The sequence below is a fragment of the Hypanus sabinus genome, chromosome 3 (assembly GCF_030144855.1).
Source record: "Hypanus sabinus isolate sHypSab1 chromosome 3, sHypSab1.hap1, whole genome shotgun sequence".
NCBI classification, from domain to species: Eukaryota; Metazoa; Chordata; class Chondrichthyes; order Myliobatiformes; family Dasyatidae; genus Hypanus; species Hypanus sabinus.
Genome location: NC_082708.1, coordinates 122,653,793 through 122,671,025, shown reverse-complemented (window position 1 = coordinate 122,671,025; position 17,233 = coordinate 122,653,793). Strand labels below are relative to the sequence as shown.

Genomic DNA, 17,233 nt, shown 5'->3' with positions numbered 1-17,233 from the left:
TGATTGGATGAGGACTGACCAATCAGGAGGGATGGAATACAAGAGTATAAATCACTCTAGACTGGACTTGCTCAGGCATCATCCCTGAAGAAGGTGGCAGAATTTGCCATCGAAACGGTTATAATTGATACCTGTAGCTGGCTGGAAGTCCAAGAAGAGTTTATTCGTTAACTCTTATTTTCTACACAACTATCAACTACTCAATATCATTTCCAGGCCTTCCTCATTACCATAATTCTCAAGATTCTGGAAATCCAGAGTTAACATACACAAACTGCTGGAGGAACTCAGCATCTATGCAGAGGAATAAAGAGTCAATGTTTCTGGCCAAGATTGGAAAGCAAGAGGGAAGAAGCTGGAATAAGGTAGGGGAAGGGAAAGGAATACAACCTGGAAGGTAATAGGAAGCCAGGTGAGAAGGAAGGTAGCTGTGTGAGGGAGGGAGGATGAAAAAAGCAGCATGGAAGGCGACAAGTGGAAAAGTTAAAGGGTTAAGAAAAAAGAATCTAACAGAAGATGAGAGTGAACTGTGGGAGGAAAGGGAAGGGGTAATAGGCAGGTGAGGAGAAGTGGGGAGACAGAATGGTGAGTGGAAAAGGAGAAGAGGGAGAAAAAGGGAGAAATTACTGAAAAATGCAGAAATCAATGCTTATGCTGTCAAGCTCGAGGCTACTCAAACGGAATAGGAAGTGTTGCTCCTCCAACCTGAGTGTGGCCTCATCGGGGCAGTAAAGGCAGCCATTGACAGGCACGTCTGAATGTGAATGGGGAGCAGAATTAAAATTTCTGTCACTCCACTGAGAAATTCTCCCTTTTGCAGACAGAGCAAAGGTCTAGGTCTGCTCTTACCAATCTGGAGGAGGTCACAATGGAAACATTGGATACAGAAGATAAGACCTGCGGGTAGTGTGTTGCATCACCCCGGAAAGGCTGTTTAGGGCCCTGATTGAGCGAGGTGGTGAATGGACAGATATACCACTTATTCTGCTTGCAGGGATAAGTGCTTGATGGGAGATCAGTGGGGAGGAAATGGACAAGGGAATCACGCAGAGAGCAAACCGTGCAGAAACCGGAAGGTGGGGTGGGGAGGCTTGGGAGGTAAAGAAGTGTTTGGTGATGGGGTCCTGTTGAAGATGGTAGAATTGCTGGTTAAGAATGATGTACTGGGTGCAAAGGCTCATGGGATGGGAGCCAAGGACAAGAACAACTCTATCTCTGGTAAGGCAGCAGGAAAATGGGGTTAGGTGAGATATCCCTCTAAGGTCACCTTTTAGCTTCCTACACTCCAAGGAAAACTGTCCCAGGGTCTCCAATCTCTCCTTATACCATAAGGCGAATCGTTTTAGCATGCTCTCACACATAATCACATCCTTCCCAGAGTGTGGTAACCAGAACTGCACACAATATTCCAAATGCAATCTCACCAACATCTTGTACTGCTCTACCATGGCATCTCAACTTTTGTACTTTACGTCTTGATACCACAGATGATCTTCATCACCCTGTTTACCTACATCACCACCTTCAGTGAACTACGTACAGCTAGGCCTCAATAAGTTATTTTATTTAGTTAGAGATACAGAGTGAAACAGGCCCTTCCAGCCCACTGAGATGCACTACTCAGCAACCCTCGATTGAAACCTAACCTAATCTCGGGACAATGTACAATTACCAATTAGCCTACTAACCAGTCTGTCTTTGGACTGTGGGAGGAGACCGAAGCACCTGAAGAAAACTCACACATCCCACAGAGAGGACAGACTCACTCCTTACAGATAAAGTCAGAATTGAACTCCAAACTCCTGCACCCTGAGTTGTAATACAGGTTTCCCCCACTATCTGAAGGTAGAGCGTTCCTATGAAACAGTTTGTAATCCGAAATGTCGTAAAGCAAAGAAGCAATTACCATTAATTTATATGGGGAAATTTTTTTCAGTGTTCCCAGACCCAAAAAATAACCTACCATATCATACCAAATAACACATAAAACCTAAAATAACACGAACATATAGTAAAAGCAGGAATGATGATAAATATACAGCCTATATAAAGTAGAAATATTGTATGTATGGTGTAGTTTCAATGATCAGAATCGGGAAGAGCGAGCCAAAATCGATTTGGAGAGAAAAAAAATTGGCATGTACACGCCTACGCACGTACACACATGCGCACGCAACTATCCACACAAGGCTTCACGGTCATGGTAGTCTTTCTCGGGGTAAACACACGTATAAAGCGAACATCTTTTTTCGTAAAAGCGAAAATCCTCTTTGGTTAACGAAAGCAGGTACTAATGTAGGTCTTTCGTAACAGCGAGCTGTCGTAAAGCGAACGTTCGGGGGGGGGGGGGCACCTGTAGTGTCATGTGAACCACTATGGTACCGTGGTGCCCCAATATCATAATGTATGTTCTGTCCTGGTTTAACTTCACAAAATCCCTCACCTTCTATCAGTCATTTCTTTGCATACTTTCCCAAATGATCTAGATCCTTTTTGGAATTGCAGATAACTTAATTTACTGTCCATTATGCCACCAGATGTGGAGTCATCCCCACAATAACTAATCATGTCACGTAAATTCTCATCCGTTATCAATATATAGGTCAAAATACATGAGTAAAAGAGTACAGTGAGGGAATTAGAAAGTACCATACAAGATACTAGTCACAGCTTTACCAACTCTCCTTCAGTGAGATACAGAAAAAACACTAATTCACTCTCCTCTGGTTTATGGGTTAACATTGTTAACCCAGAGAGGAAGTCTGCACTATTATTCAGCTAGAAGCAAAAAAACTGCAGGGCTGGCAAGACTTTACATCACGACTTAGTCAGTGATAGCTATAAGCATGTTATTTGCCAGGGTCTGAGTAAGAATTCATCTAATGATAGGGAACATACTAAAGTAACTAGAAAAATATCATTGCATTTAAAACGCTGCTCTTGTGAACCACTTACTTCTCCGTTACTAGTGACTGGAATTTCAGCTGCAAAATCTCCAGCAGGTGCTTCAGCCATTACAGGCTCCTTTAAATAAAAAACAAACAAATTAGTTTTTTAAAAAACCTTCAGACAAGCTGGCTTTGTGCACTTAAAGGCTGACCTGGCAACGTACAATTTTCAACACAAACACCTTTGTGCAGTACTATCAAAGCATAACATGTAAAATCCAGAACTTAAAACTCAAATGTGATGGGAATCGGTTTCAACAGTTGTTATTTTAATCAACAGTATCCAACAATTAAATATATCACTTTCTGCTGAAATAGGATGATATTACTGAAACGCAAAACTTTGAGGGGACCAATAGGACAGATGTCAAGATGTTTCTACTAGTGGATGGATCCCGAACACGAGAACATAGTTACAAGATTAAGGCTGGTTATTTAAAACCAAGGTGCACAGGATGGTCAATCTCTGGACTGTTCTATTCCATGAGGTTGTGGAAGGTCAATCACTGGGGGCATTTAAAAAGGAAGGTGGTGCATTTTTGAAATGTCATGGAACAGAAATACTGTAGAAGCAAAGCCTTGGACTGATCAATCATACTCATACTGAACAGCAGTGCAGACTTGGGGAATCAATTTCCTCCTGCTACTATTTTCTTCTGTTAATGATCAGATAGCAAGAAAAGGAATAGGCAATCAGCAGAGACTATGTTGTTTTGATGGCCTTGCCAGCAGTCGCCATGTACCAAAAGAAAATAATAAGCACATTAATACCTACAACGTGCAAAATGGTTATGCACAAAAGTTTAATTGCACACTACCTTCATTTTTGATATGCTTTCTTTTAATCTTGCTTCTTCACCACCTCCTACATCTCTCTGCCTACACTCATCCCCCGCCATGTTTTCTTCTCTCAATGGCTTTCTGCTTGCTTTCAAAAATCAACTTCAAATGTAAATCTGAAGTAGGTGGAGAAAAAAGAAACTGCCTCCTTTCCTGTCACATTATGTCAGCCCTATCCCACCCTTAAACTTTATCTTACTTCTCCTTTCACTTCTTTACAGCTCTGCCTTAAGATTCTTTAAACTATTTCTTTCCTGCTTTTCAATTTCTCCTAATACAATCTCCTTTGGTTCAACTTGCATTTTTAGTATATGGTCTCAGAAATTTCAAACACTTACTTGCCTTGACTGTCGTACAAATACACAGTTGTGAATTTACACATTAGAAATTGGACTGCAAAATGTTGGCACTGACCATGAAGTAAAGAGGAGAAATCAGCTTTGTGTTTAGATTTACTACTTTTAGCATAACATATAATATCCCCCTTTCAACATAATTTATATCCTGAAATTGATAAAACAAAAACATACTATACATGAACTAAGGGGAAAGGAGGTCATAAGAATGCCATTACAAGTTTCAGTTATGTCAGCATCCCCTTTAATGAAATTATTCACAAATGTACCTTGAAACGCTAACTTGCACACTAACAGGTTTGATGAAAAATAAACGTATTTTAATTGTCATGCTCTTCGTAGCTGAAGAGATCTTTAAAAATCAAGGATAATGAAAAACCATAGCCGAAACCATTATTGCTTGGAAACTAGGTTTACATGAATAAGTAACAAGATGTTTTTAAATGCTGCTCAAGACAACATCATGGTCCTAACTACAAACGTTTGTAAATAGTATACTTTTCAATTTATTCTGAAAATTTTTGAACAAAATCAAGTAAAGCCAGTCTAATCAATCCTTTCTTTTGAGCAAGACAATTTAAATTTAGAAACATGCTCTGTCTCCATTGCATTGCATTTTAAGTCAGTTACCTCATTGACCCAGATCTATCATGTGCAGGTGCTTTTAACTTGAATAAATAGAAGTAAAGAGTTTAAAATCAAAATATTTCCAATCAAAAAAATCTAGATAGCTGGTTAGAACAAATAAAATGCAGAAGATATACCTGTAATACCACAGAATTGTATGTAGTAAAGAAAGTAATAATTTAAAACAAAAGTGTATATAGCTTATATATGGTTATTCATATTCATCACTTTTTTTTGCTTTAGCAACTGATCGAATATACTACTTGCACAATCAAGTGCCCCAAGTCACTTGTCATTTCCACAATCCCAGTAATTAACTGGGGAGGTGGCTAAAATCCCATCAACAAAATGGGGACCCAGACATTCCAACAACTAAATGATAGAGAGATAAGATAATTTCATAATCTTGGTAATGCTCAGGACATGAAGGGCATTAATTTCATCACTACATCCAATGTACACACAAAGAACTGAAGGAACTCAACTGGTCAGAGAGCATTGATGAAGGAAAATGGATAGTTAACATTTCAGGACAAGACCCTTAATCTGGAAATGAGGGATTTTGACCAGAGACACCAACTGCACAAATTTCCTCTTTCACTGTTGCACGTCCCTTTGAGTTCCTCCAGCACTTCAGATGGTGCACTGGATTCCAGCATTTGCACTCGTGTCTCCATTGTACACCCTACACTTGTCTCTTGAGCACACTAATTTTAAACTCTTCTATTCTAAGCCCTGAAATTTCCTGCTTAAAACACTTCACCCCTTTCTTCATATGCCTCTATTTCTCAAATTTTAATTAACAGTATTTGTGCAAAACGTTTTAAAGTTTTATTTCATGATGGTAACAATCCAAGTACAAGCTGATGTTGTGTGCATATGCATTTTTTGCGTGTACTATTAAGAGCAAAGAAAAGGCAGATTAGTAAGTGCTAAAATCTGTGGAAAGATTGGAATATTTGTATAAGAAGCTTGAGAGTTAATAGCACCCAACAGCAATTCCTTTGCTTGCACCTTCAGAAACAGCTCTATTTCCATCTTTAATATATTTATTTTTCCCTTTCAGGTTCTTTTGAAGACCCTGACATGCTGACTACAGTTCTTTGCAGGAATGGGACCCGCTCTCGGGGTTTCATATCTGGCCATCGTTCGGTGCGCCAAGGGCTCAGCCTAAAAGCTCTGCTCACCTTCAGGGGCCCGGGCTCTTGTTACTCTAAAGACGGGGGGTGATGATCGGAGGTTGGTGCCTCTGCAGGAGATCGGTGTGTCATTGGAGACGGAAGATCTCTGGCTGTGTGCCCAAAAACCGTGATCTTTGGGCACAGAGCTCGGAAAAAACAACGCAACCGAGTTTTAACATCGTAAACCAGCAAGTTGTTTGTTATGTCTCCCCTCTCACTGTGAAAAGGAGACACCTCTTTTTCCCTTATTAGGGAGAGAGAGAGCCTGTGGTATGTCGAATACCGGGTGAACAATGTAGTATTTGCGGTACTGCAAATCTGTCTCTTTGTTATTGCCTTGCTCGTGTTCGAGTGCTCAGTGGTGGGTGCTGGTGGGTTTTTTTTAACAGATTTGGGGGTGGGGGGAGGGCAAGATGGGATTGTTGCTGGATGCAGCTTACACGCAGGAGGGAGGGGAGCTGGGGGGGACTTTGGGGTTCTAATATTTAACTGTCGTCCACTCTTTGGGGGCACTCTTCTGTTTTCATGGATGGTTGTGAAGAAAAAGAATTTCAGGATGTATATTGTATACACTTCTCTGACATTAAATGTACCTTTGAAGAAAGAGGTGACCTTTCAAAGGAAGGGTAAGCAAAGCATTAATTTTGTTTCCCCCACAGCTACTACCCAAACTGCTGAGAACTTCAAACATTTTGTGCTTTTTTAAAAAAAACCTCCAGTAATCTTCTTTAATAAGGCAGATTTATGCAAGAATTGTGGATCAGTTCATAGTCCATTTGGATCCAAAAGGTAGAAAGTGGAATTGGTACAAATAAATTACAATATTATACAGTATTACTGAGTTGATATACTACTGTGCAAGATAATGAACCTTTTACTCTTCTGAATTAGCATTTTCTTCAGGGGCCATTTATATAAGAAGCTAGTATATTACACCCATTGTTTGGGCAATACAAAGTTTAATTTCAATTTTACTTAAAGTACATTTTGTGGACAATAATTTCCAGATAAAATTTCACCAGATGTAAAACTGGATTTTGCACTTGTATGCTCTTCAACCGGCACTCACCAAATGAGATCATTATTGGCTTAACACACATTTTTACCTGTACCAGTCTAAAGCTCCACACTACAGCTGCTATGAAACATGCTTGGAGAATTAGTAGAACACTGAATTAATTTTTTTGCTTCATTTACAATTTTAAAAGGACACAGCTGGTTTGACCAGACATCTTCAGTCATAATTGTAATCCACTGAAACAGCTTCCTAAATCCACAGTCTGCCTCAACTGACATGGAGACACTCATTCAATAGGAGCCACAATGGTAACATCACCAACTAGTGACTTTGGATGTGCTAGGTACCTTGTTAGTGGAGGTCAAGACATTACCAAGTGAAGAGGCACCACATTCCAAAATCAGCAGTGTATTCAAAGGGATCAGGTTTTCCCAAGGATGCCTTCATCTAGCTACATGGCAGTCAGTGAAAAAAAAGATTTACCCACACTCTCAAAGCTAAACTTCCCTTCCATGGAGATCAAAGCCATTTTGACTTTCAGCTTCCATTCCTCAGAATCTTTGAACAATCATAGCTTAACTCAATTGTATATTTGATTTGCTACTCACCATTGAAGGAAAGACTTGCCCAGAAATGTATTCACAAAGTAATTATTTTGACTTCAGGAAGTATTTAGTATCTCAAGACAGCGGGACCTGTCGGCATTGCTGTCTTCCCATAAGTACAGGCAACCATTAGTGTGCCCATTAGTGGCTCCCCAAAGTAACAAATGTTTTCTATATCTTCAATGTTGTGGACAATCAGAAAAAAATATCATCTGTTGAATGCCTTGCTTCTGGGAAACAGAATTCCTTCAATGAGGCAGTATTTGCTGCAACTCAATGACCATGATTGTTCAGAGGGTGAGGTCCTTCACTAGCTCTTCAGAACACTATGAAGGATCTCATCCTCTTAACATTATTGTCCTCTCCAATATGAGTGAAGGTATGAGGTCGCACAGGTAAAAATTCTCTCATTCCACATTAAAATAATCAGAGCTTGACATGTTAATGGCTTTCTACAATCACTGCATCTTCAGATGAGTACCACCTGATTTAAGGACTCCCATAAAAATAAGATTTGCTGTGAAGATGCTGTAAATGTAAATGATGGCCTTGACAAAGATAGAGATCTAAAGATTGTTTTAAAACCGCTCCACTGAGTAAAGATTCGCACTTCTGGAGAAGAATGCTCCAGCTATCCCAAGACAGACTCTTACAATGCCTCATGGACAACCACATAGTCTACCCAACTCCAATCACCTTCGTCATACTAACTGGAACTTGCAACTCCCTTTGAGTGATTGTGCACACTATCACCTTTTTTCTGCAGACCAAGTACAGTGTTGCTGAAAGGTTGACAGCCCTGTGTGAATATTAGCCAGCTCTGTAAGGAAGGAGGCAGCAATAGACAAGGTCCTATTAGGAATTACATAAACAATATTTTCGTGCTCTTTACTGTGTATATGCACTTTAACATTCAAAATGGATTTTGGCTTATTTCATAACTTCTGCAAGTCTGACTGAATATTGGAACAATACACCAGCATTTTAGCACGCACAAAAAGAAGGGGCAAACCAATCACTGGACAAAAGTTTATTGAAATATTTCAACGAGATAGGGAGGGCACATGAGAAAGAGCACCAATTACTTAAACCTAACTAAAACTAACAAACCAGGAAGAAGTAAAAGAACATCTGTGGTTTGTGCCTGTAAGTTACAATGGAGAAAGAACAGATAAGTGACTTTGAGACAGAAGACAACACATTGCTATACTAATGGAAGTTAAATAGGAAGAGATACATGAAGATTTACACTCAGTGACCACTTTATCAGGCACACCTTCCTAAAATTGGGTAGGACACACCCTCTCCCCCCTTTACCCTCAGAACACCTGAATCCTTCACAGCATGGATTCAACAAGGTACTGGAAACATTCTTTAAAGATTCTGGTCCATGGAGAGATGATAGCAGCACCACACCATTATACTACCTGGCAAGATAACACAAAGCAGAATGGATCCATGGCTGTTTAACAACTGAACCTCTTGATCATGTCTGCATGCTTTTTCCATTGAGCTACTACCACATGATTGGCTGGTTAGATTTTTCATTAATAGGCAGGTGTGCCTAGTAAAGTGGCCACTGAGTGAGCATTAAACATTAGAAAATTCATCTTGAAACAAATTAAATTGTCAAGTATGAAAATGGCTGTCATGGACATCACATAATTACAGAAAAGCAACTGAGCTCATCATACATCAATGCAAAAATCAATCCAAAATTTGTCTTTGTCCAGTTTAAATTGATGGCATTTTATGCCAGCCTTGCAATTTAACAAATCAAATTTTCTGTACTTCCTTTCTCCATGTAATTCTGTACAGTTCTGCAGGTTCATGACACAAATGGATTTTATCAAGATTCTATTTTTTGTTCATAATCAAGACAGAGGTATCCTCAATTACTTTCTACAGTCTTTTTCCAGGAACAATGTCCATAACTAGATACAGTACCCAAGGCACCTCTGGAAAGAATGGTTTGAGCATAACCTCTTACAATTTGTAATGTTGCGCTGACAGTCACAAAGTACATAATATCCTAAACTATACAAAAGGAGGAAATAGGGATAACTGTCTAAATCAGCAGAGGAATGCTAAAATGATTAGCAGTATTTGGGGAAAAAAACCCAAAAATGTCAAACCATTTGTGCGCATCAGGAAGTAAAGAAATAGAGAGAAAATATGTTTGTGGTAGCATGAGAAAGACAATTACTGAGGTTAAGGACGATAATAAATGACCAAACCCTCTACAAAACTGACTAGAACCCAATGAAGTAATTTTTAAGTCAAATCTTTTTAGATGTTCTGAGATTAAATACTTAATATAAATCAAATTCCTTCTTTAACTGATTGCTTCTGGACAATGTTTACCGGCAAAGTTGACAGAAACAGGCAATATTCCTCAAAACAGTTAGGTAGAGTAGCACAGAGAAAGAAGATCAATAAGAACCTAGTTCATCTTCTGCTGGACTACATTCTTCAATTCCACACAAAGATTTCAGACTGGGTGTGAAAAAGGTGATTAATAAATTAACCTAAACATTGACAAATAAAACAAGTTTGAATGAATAAACAGAGTGAATGGTTACGGTTTGAAAAACAAGACACCATTGGTAGAGACAATAACGGAGGCAAATTGCTCAAAAGTGAAATCCATTACGAGGCTAAAAGTAAATAATTTGCAAGATTATAGATTGGGTAGGGAATTGGAGCAAAATCAATTCCTCCCAAAAAGAGCTGGTGCAGACTTGATGGACCAAATGGTCTCAAGTATTCTCATCATTCAATAGTTCTCCTGTAATCTTATTACACAAATAAGAGACATGCGTTTACTTGCTTCTATAAATGTTTAACATGTACTCTTGCCACCTCTGAAGGAGATCCAAATTAGGTTGTTCCAGTATGAATTGACTTGAGGTGACTCAATTCAATTTTGTTTGGAGGTAGAAGTTTGTTATAACATCAGTATAGAATCAAATCCAGTACTGTCTGAAGAGTAAACTAATTTACAATGATCCACACTCAAAGACAAAGAAATGTTTTAAGTTTGGAGATCCTCATGGGTATCTTTTTTAAAAACAAAAAAACGTCCACAAAATAAATCCTCCAAACACTGACAGAATTAAATGTAACTACTGAAAATTACAGTAGTGGCAATGAATGCCTTTGTTAGCCACATAATATCTATTCGATATTACCATATTTTGGGTAATGCTACACCATGGGATAAAACATATGATTGTGGAGATCCACAATGTGCTCGTTTAAAAATCCATTTCACTTTGAAAAATACTTCACTAGGGAAGTGTGATTAAGTCTTTTTGAAAGCTGTTAAAATAGCCACAAGTGAAAAGCTCAATACTTAGATTCATCTGACTAGAAGGCCATTAAAAGGCACTGGACACAATTGGCTTCGGTATTTCCCACAGTGCAAAAATCCATGTAATACAAAATGTCATTGTACTCTAATACAACCAAAGACACACACGCAACTTGGTGAGAAGTATTTGGAACACTGGCCCCTCATCCTTTCACTCATTCAGAGTAGAATCTCCCTACCAAAGGAAAGATGTACTACTGATGTTACCAGAAGCATTCTAAAACTACTGATCAATAGTGAATGGCAGGCATAGTGTGTACTACACTATAAAACCTAGGATTGCAGATGGCCACAATTCTGTAAAACTCTGATAATCTAGCATCCTTGAAACTGCGGAAATACTAGAATGATTGGTTTTTCAGACTTCTGGATTTCACTCATAAAACCCCCAAACAACTTTTAATTGACACTTTAAAAAAAATGTTAGCTGATGGACAATACGTTTGTTCAATGAACCTGCTGAGTTCTGAGAGATCCTGGGAATCAAAACCCAGTGAGTTCAAAGGGATTGTGGGGAGTAAAGCACAGTGTGTTTGAAAGGAATGCGGTGTCGGGTCTCTGAGTTTAGAGACAGTGTGGGAAATGGGATCCAAGTTTAAAGTGAGCCTGGGAATCTATGCCTCACTAAGTCTAAAAGCCAGATGTCAAACCATTGGGATGGTACATTATCAGAGGTGTACAGAATACACAGTTTGGCACAGCAAAGTAGACAGAGGATTTAGGATTAGGGATCAAAGTCTTAAAATAGAAAACTGGCTATCAGGACAGACTAGAAGAAATTTTATTCTTGGGATTCTCTATCCAAGGTGGCTATGGAAGTTCAGTCACTTTGTATATTTAAATCAGATACTGCTAGCAGATAAGAGGTTGGTACATGAAAATAGGGTTAAGGTAAAATTTTGCAATGGAATGGTGCAGTAAGAACAAGGAGTCAAACAGGCTGTCAGCATGACGATATTACAGCTTGGGGCTTCGCAGAGTTTGGAGTTCAATTCTGGCGGCGCCATTCTGCGAGGAGTCTTGGCACCCCCCCCCCCCCACCCCCATGGAACATGTGGGTTTCCCCAGGAGCTCGATTTCCTCCCACACTCCACACATGTACCAGTTAAGTTAATGGGTCATTGTAAATTGTCCCATCATTAGGGTAGGGTTAATCAGGGTTGTGGGGTTGCCGGGAAGGTGTGGCTTGGAAGGCCAGAGGGGCCTACACAGAACTGTATTATTAAATCAAAATACGAGGGGTGATTGACAAGTTCATGGGCTAAGGTAGAAGGAGATGAGTTATACAGGCCTCATTACATGCACATGCAGTTCAACTCTGAGTGATTATTCAGAAAGTTTGAAGTTAACAACATCAGTTAATAAATCATCGGGGTGATTGATAAGTTTGTGGCCTAAGGTTGAAGGAGATGAGTTATTAACTTCAAACTTTCTGCATAATCACTCAAAGAATTGAACTGCATGTGCATGTAACTAGTGCTGTATAACTCATCTTCTTCTACCTTAGGGCACGACCTTATCAATCACCTCTGCTGTGGACACTTTCTGGAGATCCAAGAGCCGTATGCTCCACAACCACTGTAAATGTAGGATGGGATTATGTTAAAAAATAAATGTGCTAGGCTTTCTAAAATTGAATCCTTCTACCTTAGGCCATGAACTTATCACCCCTCATAAATAAATAAATTCTGTTTCTATTTCCTATTCTCTTAACAGTGCTAAAATGACAAGGAACAGCCTTCCAAAGCACCTTGAGAAATCTGCTGCCAAAGGTGCCACAAGAACACAAAATGCTATTGTTTTTGTTTTCCAATGCAAAAATACTAACTTTACTATGGAGCCTTCCTGCCTTCTACTGGGTATATTTAGAACTACAACTATTACAAAAGGTTTCCCCCGCTATCCGAAAGTGGAGCGTTCCTATGAAGCTGTTTGTAAGCTGAAATGCTGTAAAGCGAAGAAGCAATTACCATTAGTTTATACGGGAAAAATTCTTGAGCATTCCCAGACCCAAAAAATAACCTACCAAATTATACCAAATAACACACAAAACCTAAAATAACACAAACATATAGTAAAAGCAGGAATATGATAAATATACACCCTATATAAAGTAGAAATATTGTATGTACGGTTTAGTTTCACTTATCAAAATCGGGAAGACAGCAAGCCAAAATCGATTTGGAGAAAAAAAATTGGCACATACACGCATGCGCACACCACTGCCTGCATTATAGTCTTTCTCGGGGTAAGCACACGTATAAAGTGGGTGCCCTTTTTTTGTAAAAGCCAAAATCCTCTTGCTAGCGAAAACAGGTACTGATGTAGGTATTTTGTAACAGCGAGCTGTCATAAAGCGAAAGTTCGAAAAACGGGAGCCACCTGTAATACCAAATAAAGAAAGTGCTTTTTTTAAAATACTGTTTCTGTTCATGAGATCTGGATGTCACTGTCAAGGGCAGCAATTATTGCCCATTTCCAATCTTCTTAGGGAACACAAGATGAGCTGGAGAATACTATTCAACAAGTTCATTTACCTCATTCCTGCCTAATTCCCATATCCTTTAATGTCCCAAAATCCAAAATGCCTGTTTAGAAAGCACAAGACCAAGTCTCTATGGATACCTGGGACAGAAACGAAAGAAGAAATGTCTCATTTCAGTCATAAAAGGCTCGTCCCTCATTGTGAACTTGTTCAAGACACCCTCCACCTGCCTAGAGCAACAGACACAAAATGCTGGAGGAACTCAGCAGGTCAGCCAGAGGAAAGGAGAGGAATAAACAGTCGATGTTCTATCTATCCCTCTCAGGAATCTGACATACTTCAATGAGGCCAGTTACAATTCTTCTAATTACTGAGCCAAAAATTATCTATAAATCCTCTTTTTGTTTACATTACACAATCCTTATTCATTTTGATATATATTACCCCCAACTTTCCTCCCGAACTTCAGATCAGCCTCAGCATTTTTACAGCTACTATTTTAAAATTTGGTACATTACCGAATGCCTTCTGGAAATAAAAACAATACACATACTAGTTACCTTTTTACTTACCCTTTTTGGCAAGTTTCAAAATATTCCGGCAAATTTGACAAACATATTTTTTTTATAAATAAGACAAGGCCTTAAAGGAAGACCTTGGGATGATACCATCCTTTGACCTTCAGGAGTGTGCCACTCCTTAAGACGATCAACTCATGGGATAAGTGGTGTCCAGAGACTATAGAGAAGTCCAGATCATTGTCTGTACAGCACAATTTTGAGAGTGTTATGTCTGTCTGGTTCTTAACTAGTCTATGGGACAGCTCCTAATTTATCCACCATACTAGAGATATTTATAGGGAGATTGACTAGATTGGATGTGACTTTGCAGCATTAGAATCGGTGTACTGGTTAATATCAAGTGATCAGTCTGGTTTGAACTCAGCAGTTGTGCTACAATTACATGGTTTGCTGGACCATTTCAGAAGACATTTAAAAGTCAACCCAAACTGCTCATTGAATAAAGATAACAGATTTTCCCCCATGAAGAAAGTAAGTGGAGCAGCAGATCTGGTAGAATGTTAGTTATCATTACTTATGGCAATTTTGTTTTATTTTATATTCAATTTCCAGATTATTAACCGACACTAAATTTCACAGCTGCCTTGGTAAGATCTTCAATAAAGACCTTGGTAGAGCCAGCGCTATATTGTTAATCCTTATTTCTATGTAATTGTTTTAGTAATTTAATGGTCCACAAATGCAGTAACTGCTTTAAGAGCTAAATGCAGAGATGAATGAAGGGATGGGGGGAGGAGGGAAGAGGAAAACCTGAATTTCACAGAAGATTCCATTATCATTAGTTTTAAATTCAAAGTTATTGACTCCTTGTGCATTTCCAGAAGTAGTATGCACAAAAAAGTAGTTTTTAAGTGAATTAGCTGGGCTAATCTTCACTAAACTGTGGCCATTCCAGTCCTCATCATCATTGATGCAGTCCTACAAAATTCCAATGTGCAGCAGATGAGGAAAATAATTCATAATCAGTAACTGTTGTGAAACAAAAGTGCATTTTACCGTTACTTTGTTTCATCTTAGAACTCATTACAGACCAGGGATCACAAAAGGAACTTCAGTTATTTGTATTCCCAATGGTCACTAACTGAGAGGGCCGAGCCCTGAAAAACACAGGTGCCAGACTGTGTCCGAAGAGGTTCATGAGTACCTCAGTACAAGAGATAAATGTACTTGACCTCATCTGCACCAATCTATCTGTGAGAGATGTTTGCTGAACCAGGGCTAGGCAGTTACACTTGGGCTTTGCAATGAACACTCTGAAAATTCAGTAGCAATCATTTAAAAACATTCAACATAAATAAGCATGTTAAATACATACCATTTAACAAATTCAATAGTAGCATGTCGAAGAAAGCTTCCTGTTGGATTGGCAAATTCACAGCAAGTGCAATTTGCACTATGAAAACCATACCAGTTATATCATCAACACAAAATTCTGACAATTTTTAACAAAATTGCATTGCAAATTCTTAAAGGGCAGAACACAAAGCTGACAAAAGCTAATCCACTAAACCAAATTAATCAGTTATTGGGTCCACCACCACAGGTCTCTGTAGAACTTTGGAAAGATAAAAGGAAATAAAACAAAGTAACTGAAATGGATTGCAAAAGCTTTAGTGTCTTTACATAAACACCTGTAATTTGCAATTGTTATGATATAAAACTCAATGCTGTTGTGCAAAACTGGGAATTCCTTCCAATGCACATGGGCAGTTAAAATGCAAACACAGAAGGAATAGTCTGTGATTCCTGCACCCCCCCCCACTTGCTGAACTCCTGCAGTCTCAGTATTCAACAAAGTACTTTGCTTCAGTATACCACATAAAAACATTCAGAACATGTTAAGCTGTGTTGAATGAAATATGTTTTTAAAATGTAATGCAGTAACTAAATATTACTGTATAAGGTCTTGTTCACAGCTTAATTTAATGTTAATGATTTGAGCTTATTTTTCTTTTAGTGTGAATAAGAATCCAGGAGCAGGTTTAATATCATCAGCATATGTTGTGAGAGCAGTACATTGCAATATATAACTATAAATTACAAGGAAAAAAAACACAATAAGGTAGTGCAAAGGGGAGGGGGGGGAATGAAGTAGTGTACATGGGTTCATTGATTATTCAAAAATCTGCTGATGGAAGGGAAGCCATTCCTAAAATATTGAGTGCGTTTCTTCAGGCTCTTGTACCTCCTCCTTGATGGTAACAATGAAAAGAGGGCATGTGCTGGGTGATGAGGGTACATAATGACAGGTGTCCATGATGGGGCTGGTAGAATTTGAAACTTTCAGTAGTCTTTTCTGATCCTGTCCAGTGGTCCCTTCATTCCAAACTATGATGCAATCACTTCAGATGCTCTCCATGGTACATCTGCAGAAATCTGTGAGTGTAAACTAATCTTAACACTATGCATGGGCCAGATTAATTCTGTCCAGCCTGGCAGAGCAAGCAGCACCCTTTGCTCACTGCTTCCATAACTGTGTCTCCTTCAGCAGCTTGCCTAATGAACAAAGTCCCAGTGTTGTTAACTATAGCTGGCAATTAATCAGATTATCCATGTTCAGATGAGGAGCTCCACCACAAGCAAGCAGCACCCATCATCAAGGACTCATCATCCAGGCTGTGTTCTCTTTTCAGCTCTCGGGTGACGCTATCAAAGCCATCTTGTAACATTGTCGTGGCAAAACGGCGACACAAGGACAAAATCCAGTCACAACTCTGCGACAATGACACATGCTGTACACGGCAAAGACTGCACACCATCGCAGACTTCAAGAAGAAACACAGCAGTACAGCCAACATTGCCGCCTCTCTCCCAGATGAGACAAATTTTTTCTTATGCTCAAGTCGAGGTTGATAGGACTGAACCCCAGAGGAGAGTCGCTGACAACACCTGCACCTTTGTTATCTCTGAGGCTGAGGTACATAGAACATTCCAGCGTATCAGCAGCCGCATCCCAGGGCACATCCTCAAAGTGTGTGCTGAACAGCTGGCTGGTGCACTTACAGATATTTTTAATTTCTCCCTCTCCCAGTGTGTAGTGCCCTCCTGTTTCAAATCATCCATCATTGTCCCTGCACTAAGAAAACCAAGGTAGCATACCTGAACGATTGGCACACTGTTGCACTCGCCTCAGTTATGCTTTGAGAGGCTGGTTAAAGACTAAAACTGTAGCATGTAACCACCCACACTGGACCCCCTACAATTTGCTTACTGACAAAG

At 39.2% G+C, this 17,233-nt stretch overlaps 1 protein-coding gene across 6 annotated transcripts in view; it reads right to left on the bottom strand.

The window, feature by feature from the left end:
• Window positions 1-17,233, bottom strand: part of LOC132391619 (arfaptin-1-like) — a 124,635-nt gene that overhangs the window by 79,144 nt on the left and 28,258 nt on the right. For 3 of the 6 annotated variants that reach the window (XM_059965044.1, XM_059965045.1, XM_059965048.1), the window contains exon 3: window positions 2,956-3,024. The exons of 2 other annotated variants lie outside the window; for them this stretch is intronic. In XM_059965044.1, the coding sequence (XP_059821027.1) occupies window positions 2,956-3,024 (69 nt within the window). Of the gene's footprint in view, window positions 1-2,955; window positions 3,025-15,329; window positions 15,388-17,233 lie in introns of those variants that run through there. One more of the 6 variants, XM_059965047.1, reaches the window with a different exon arrangement.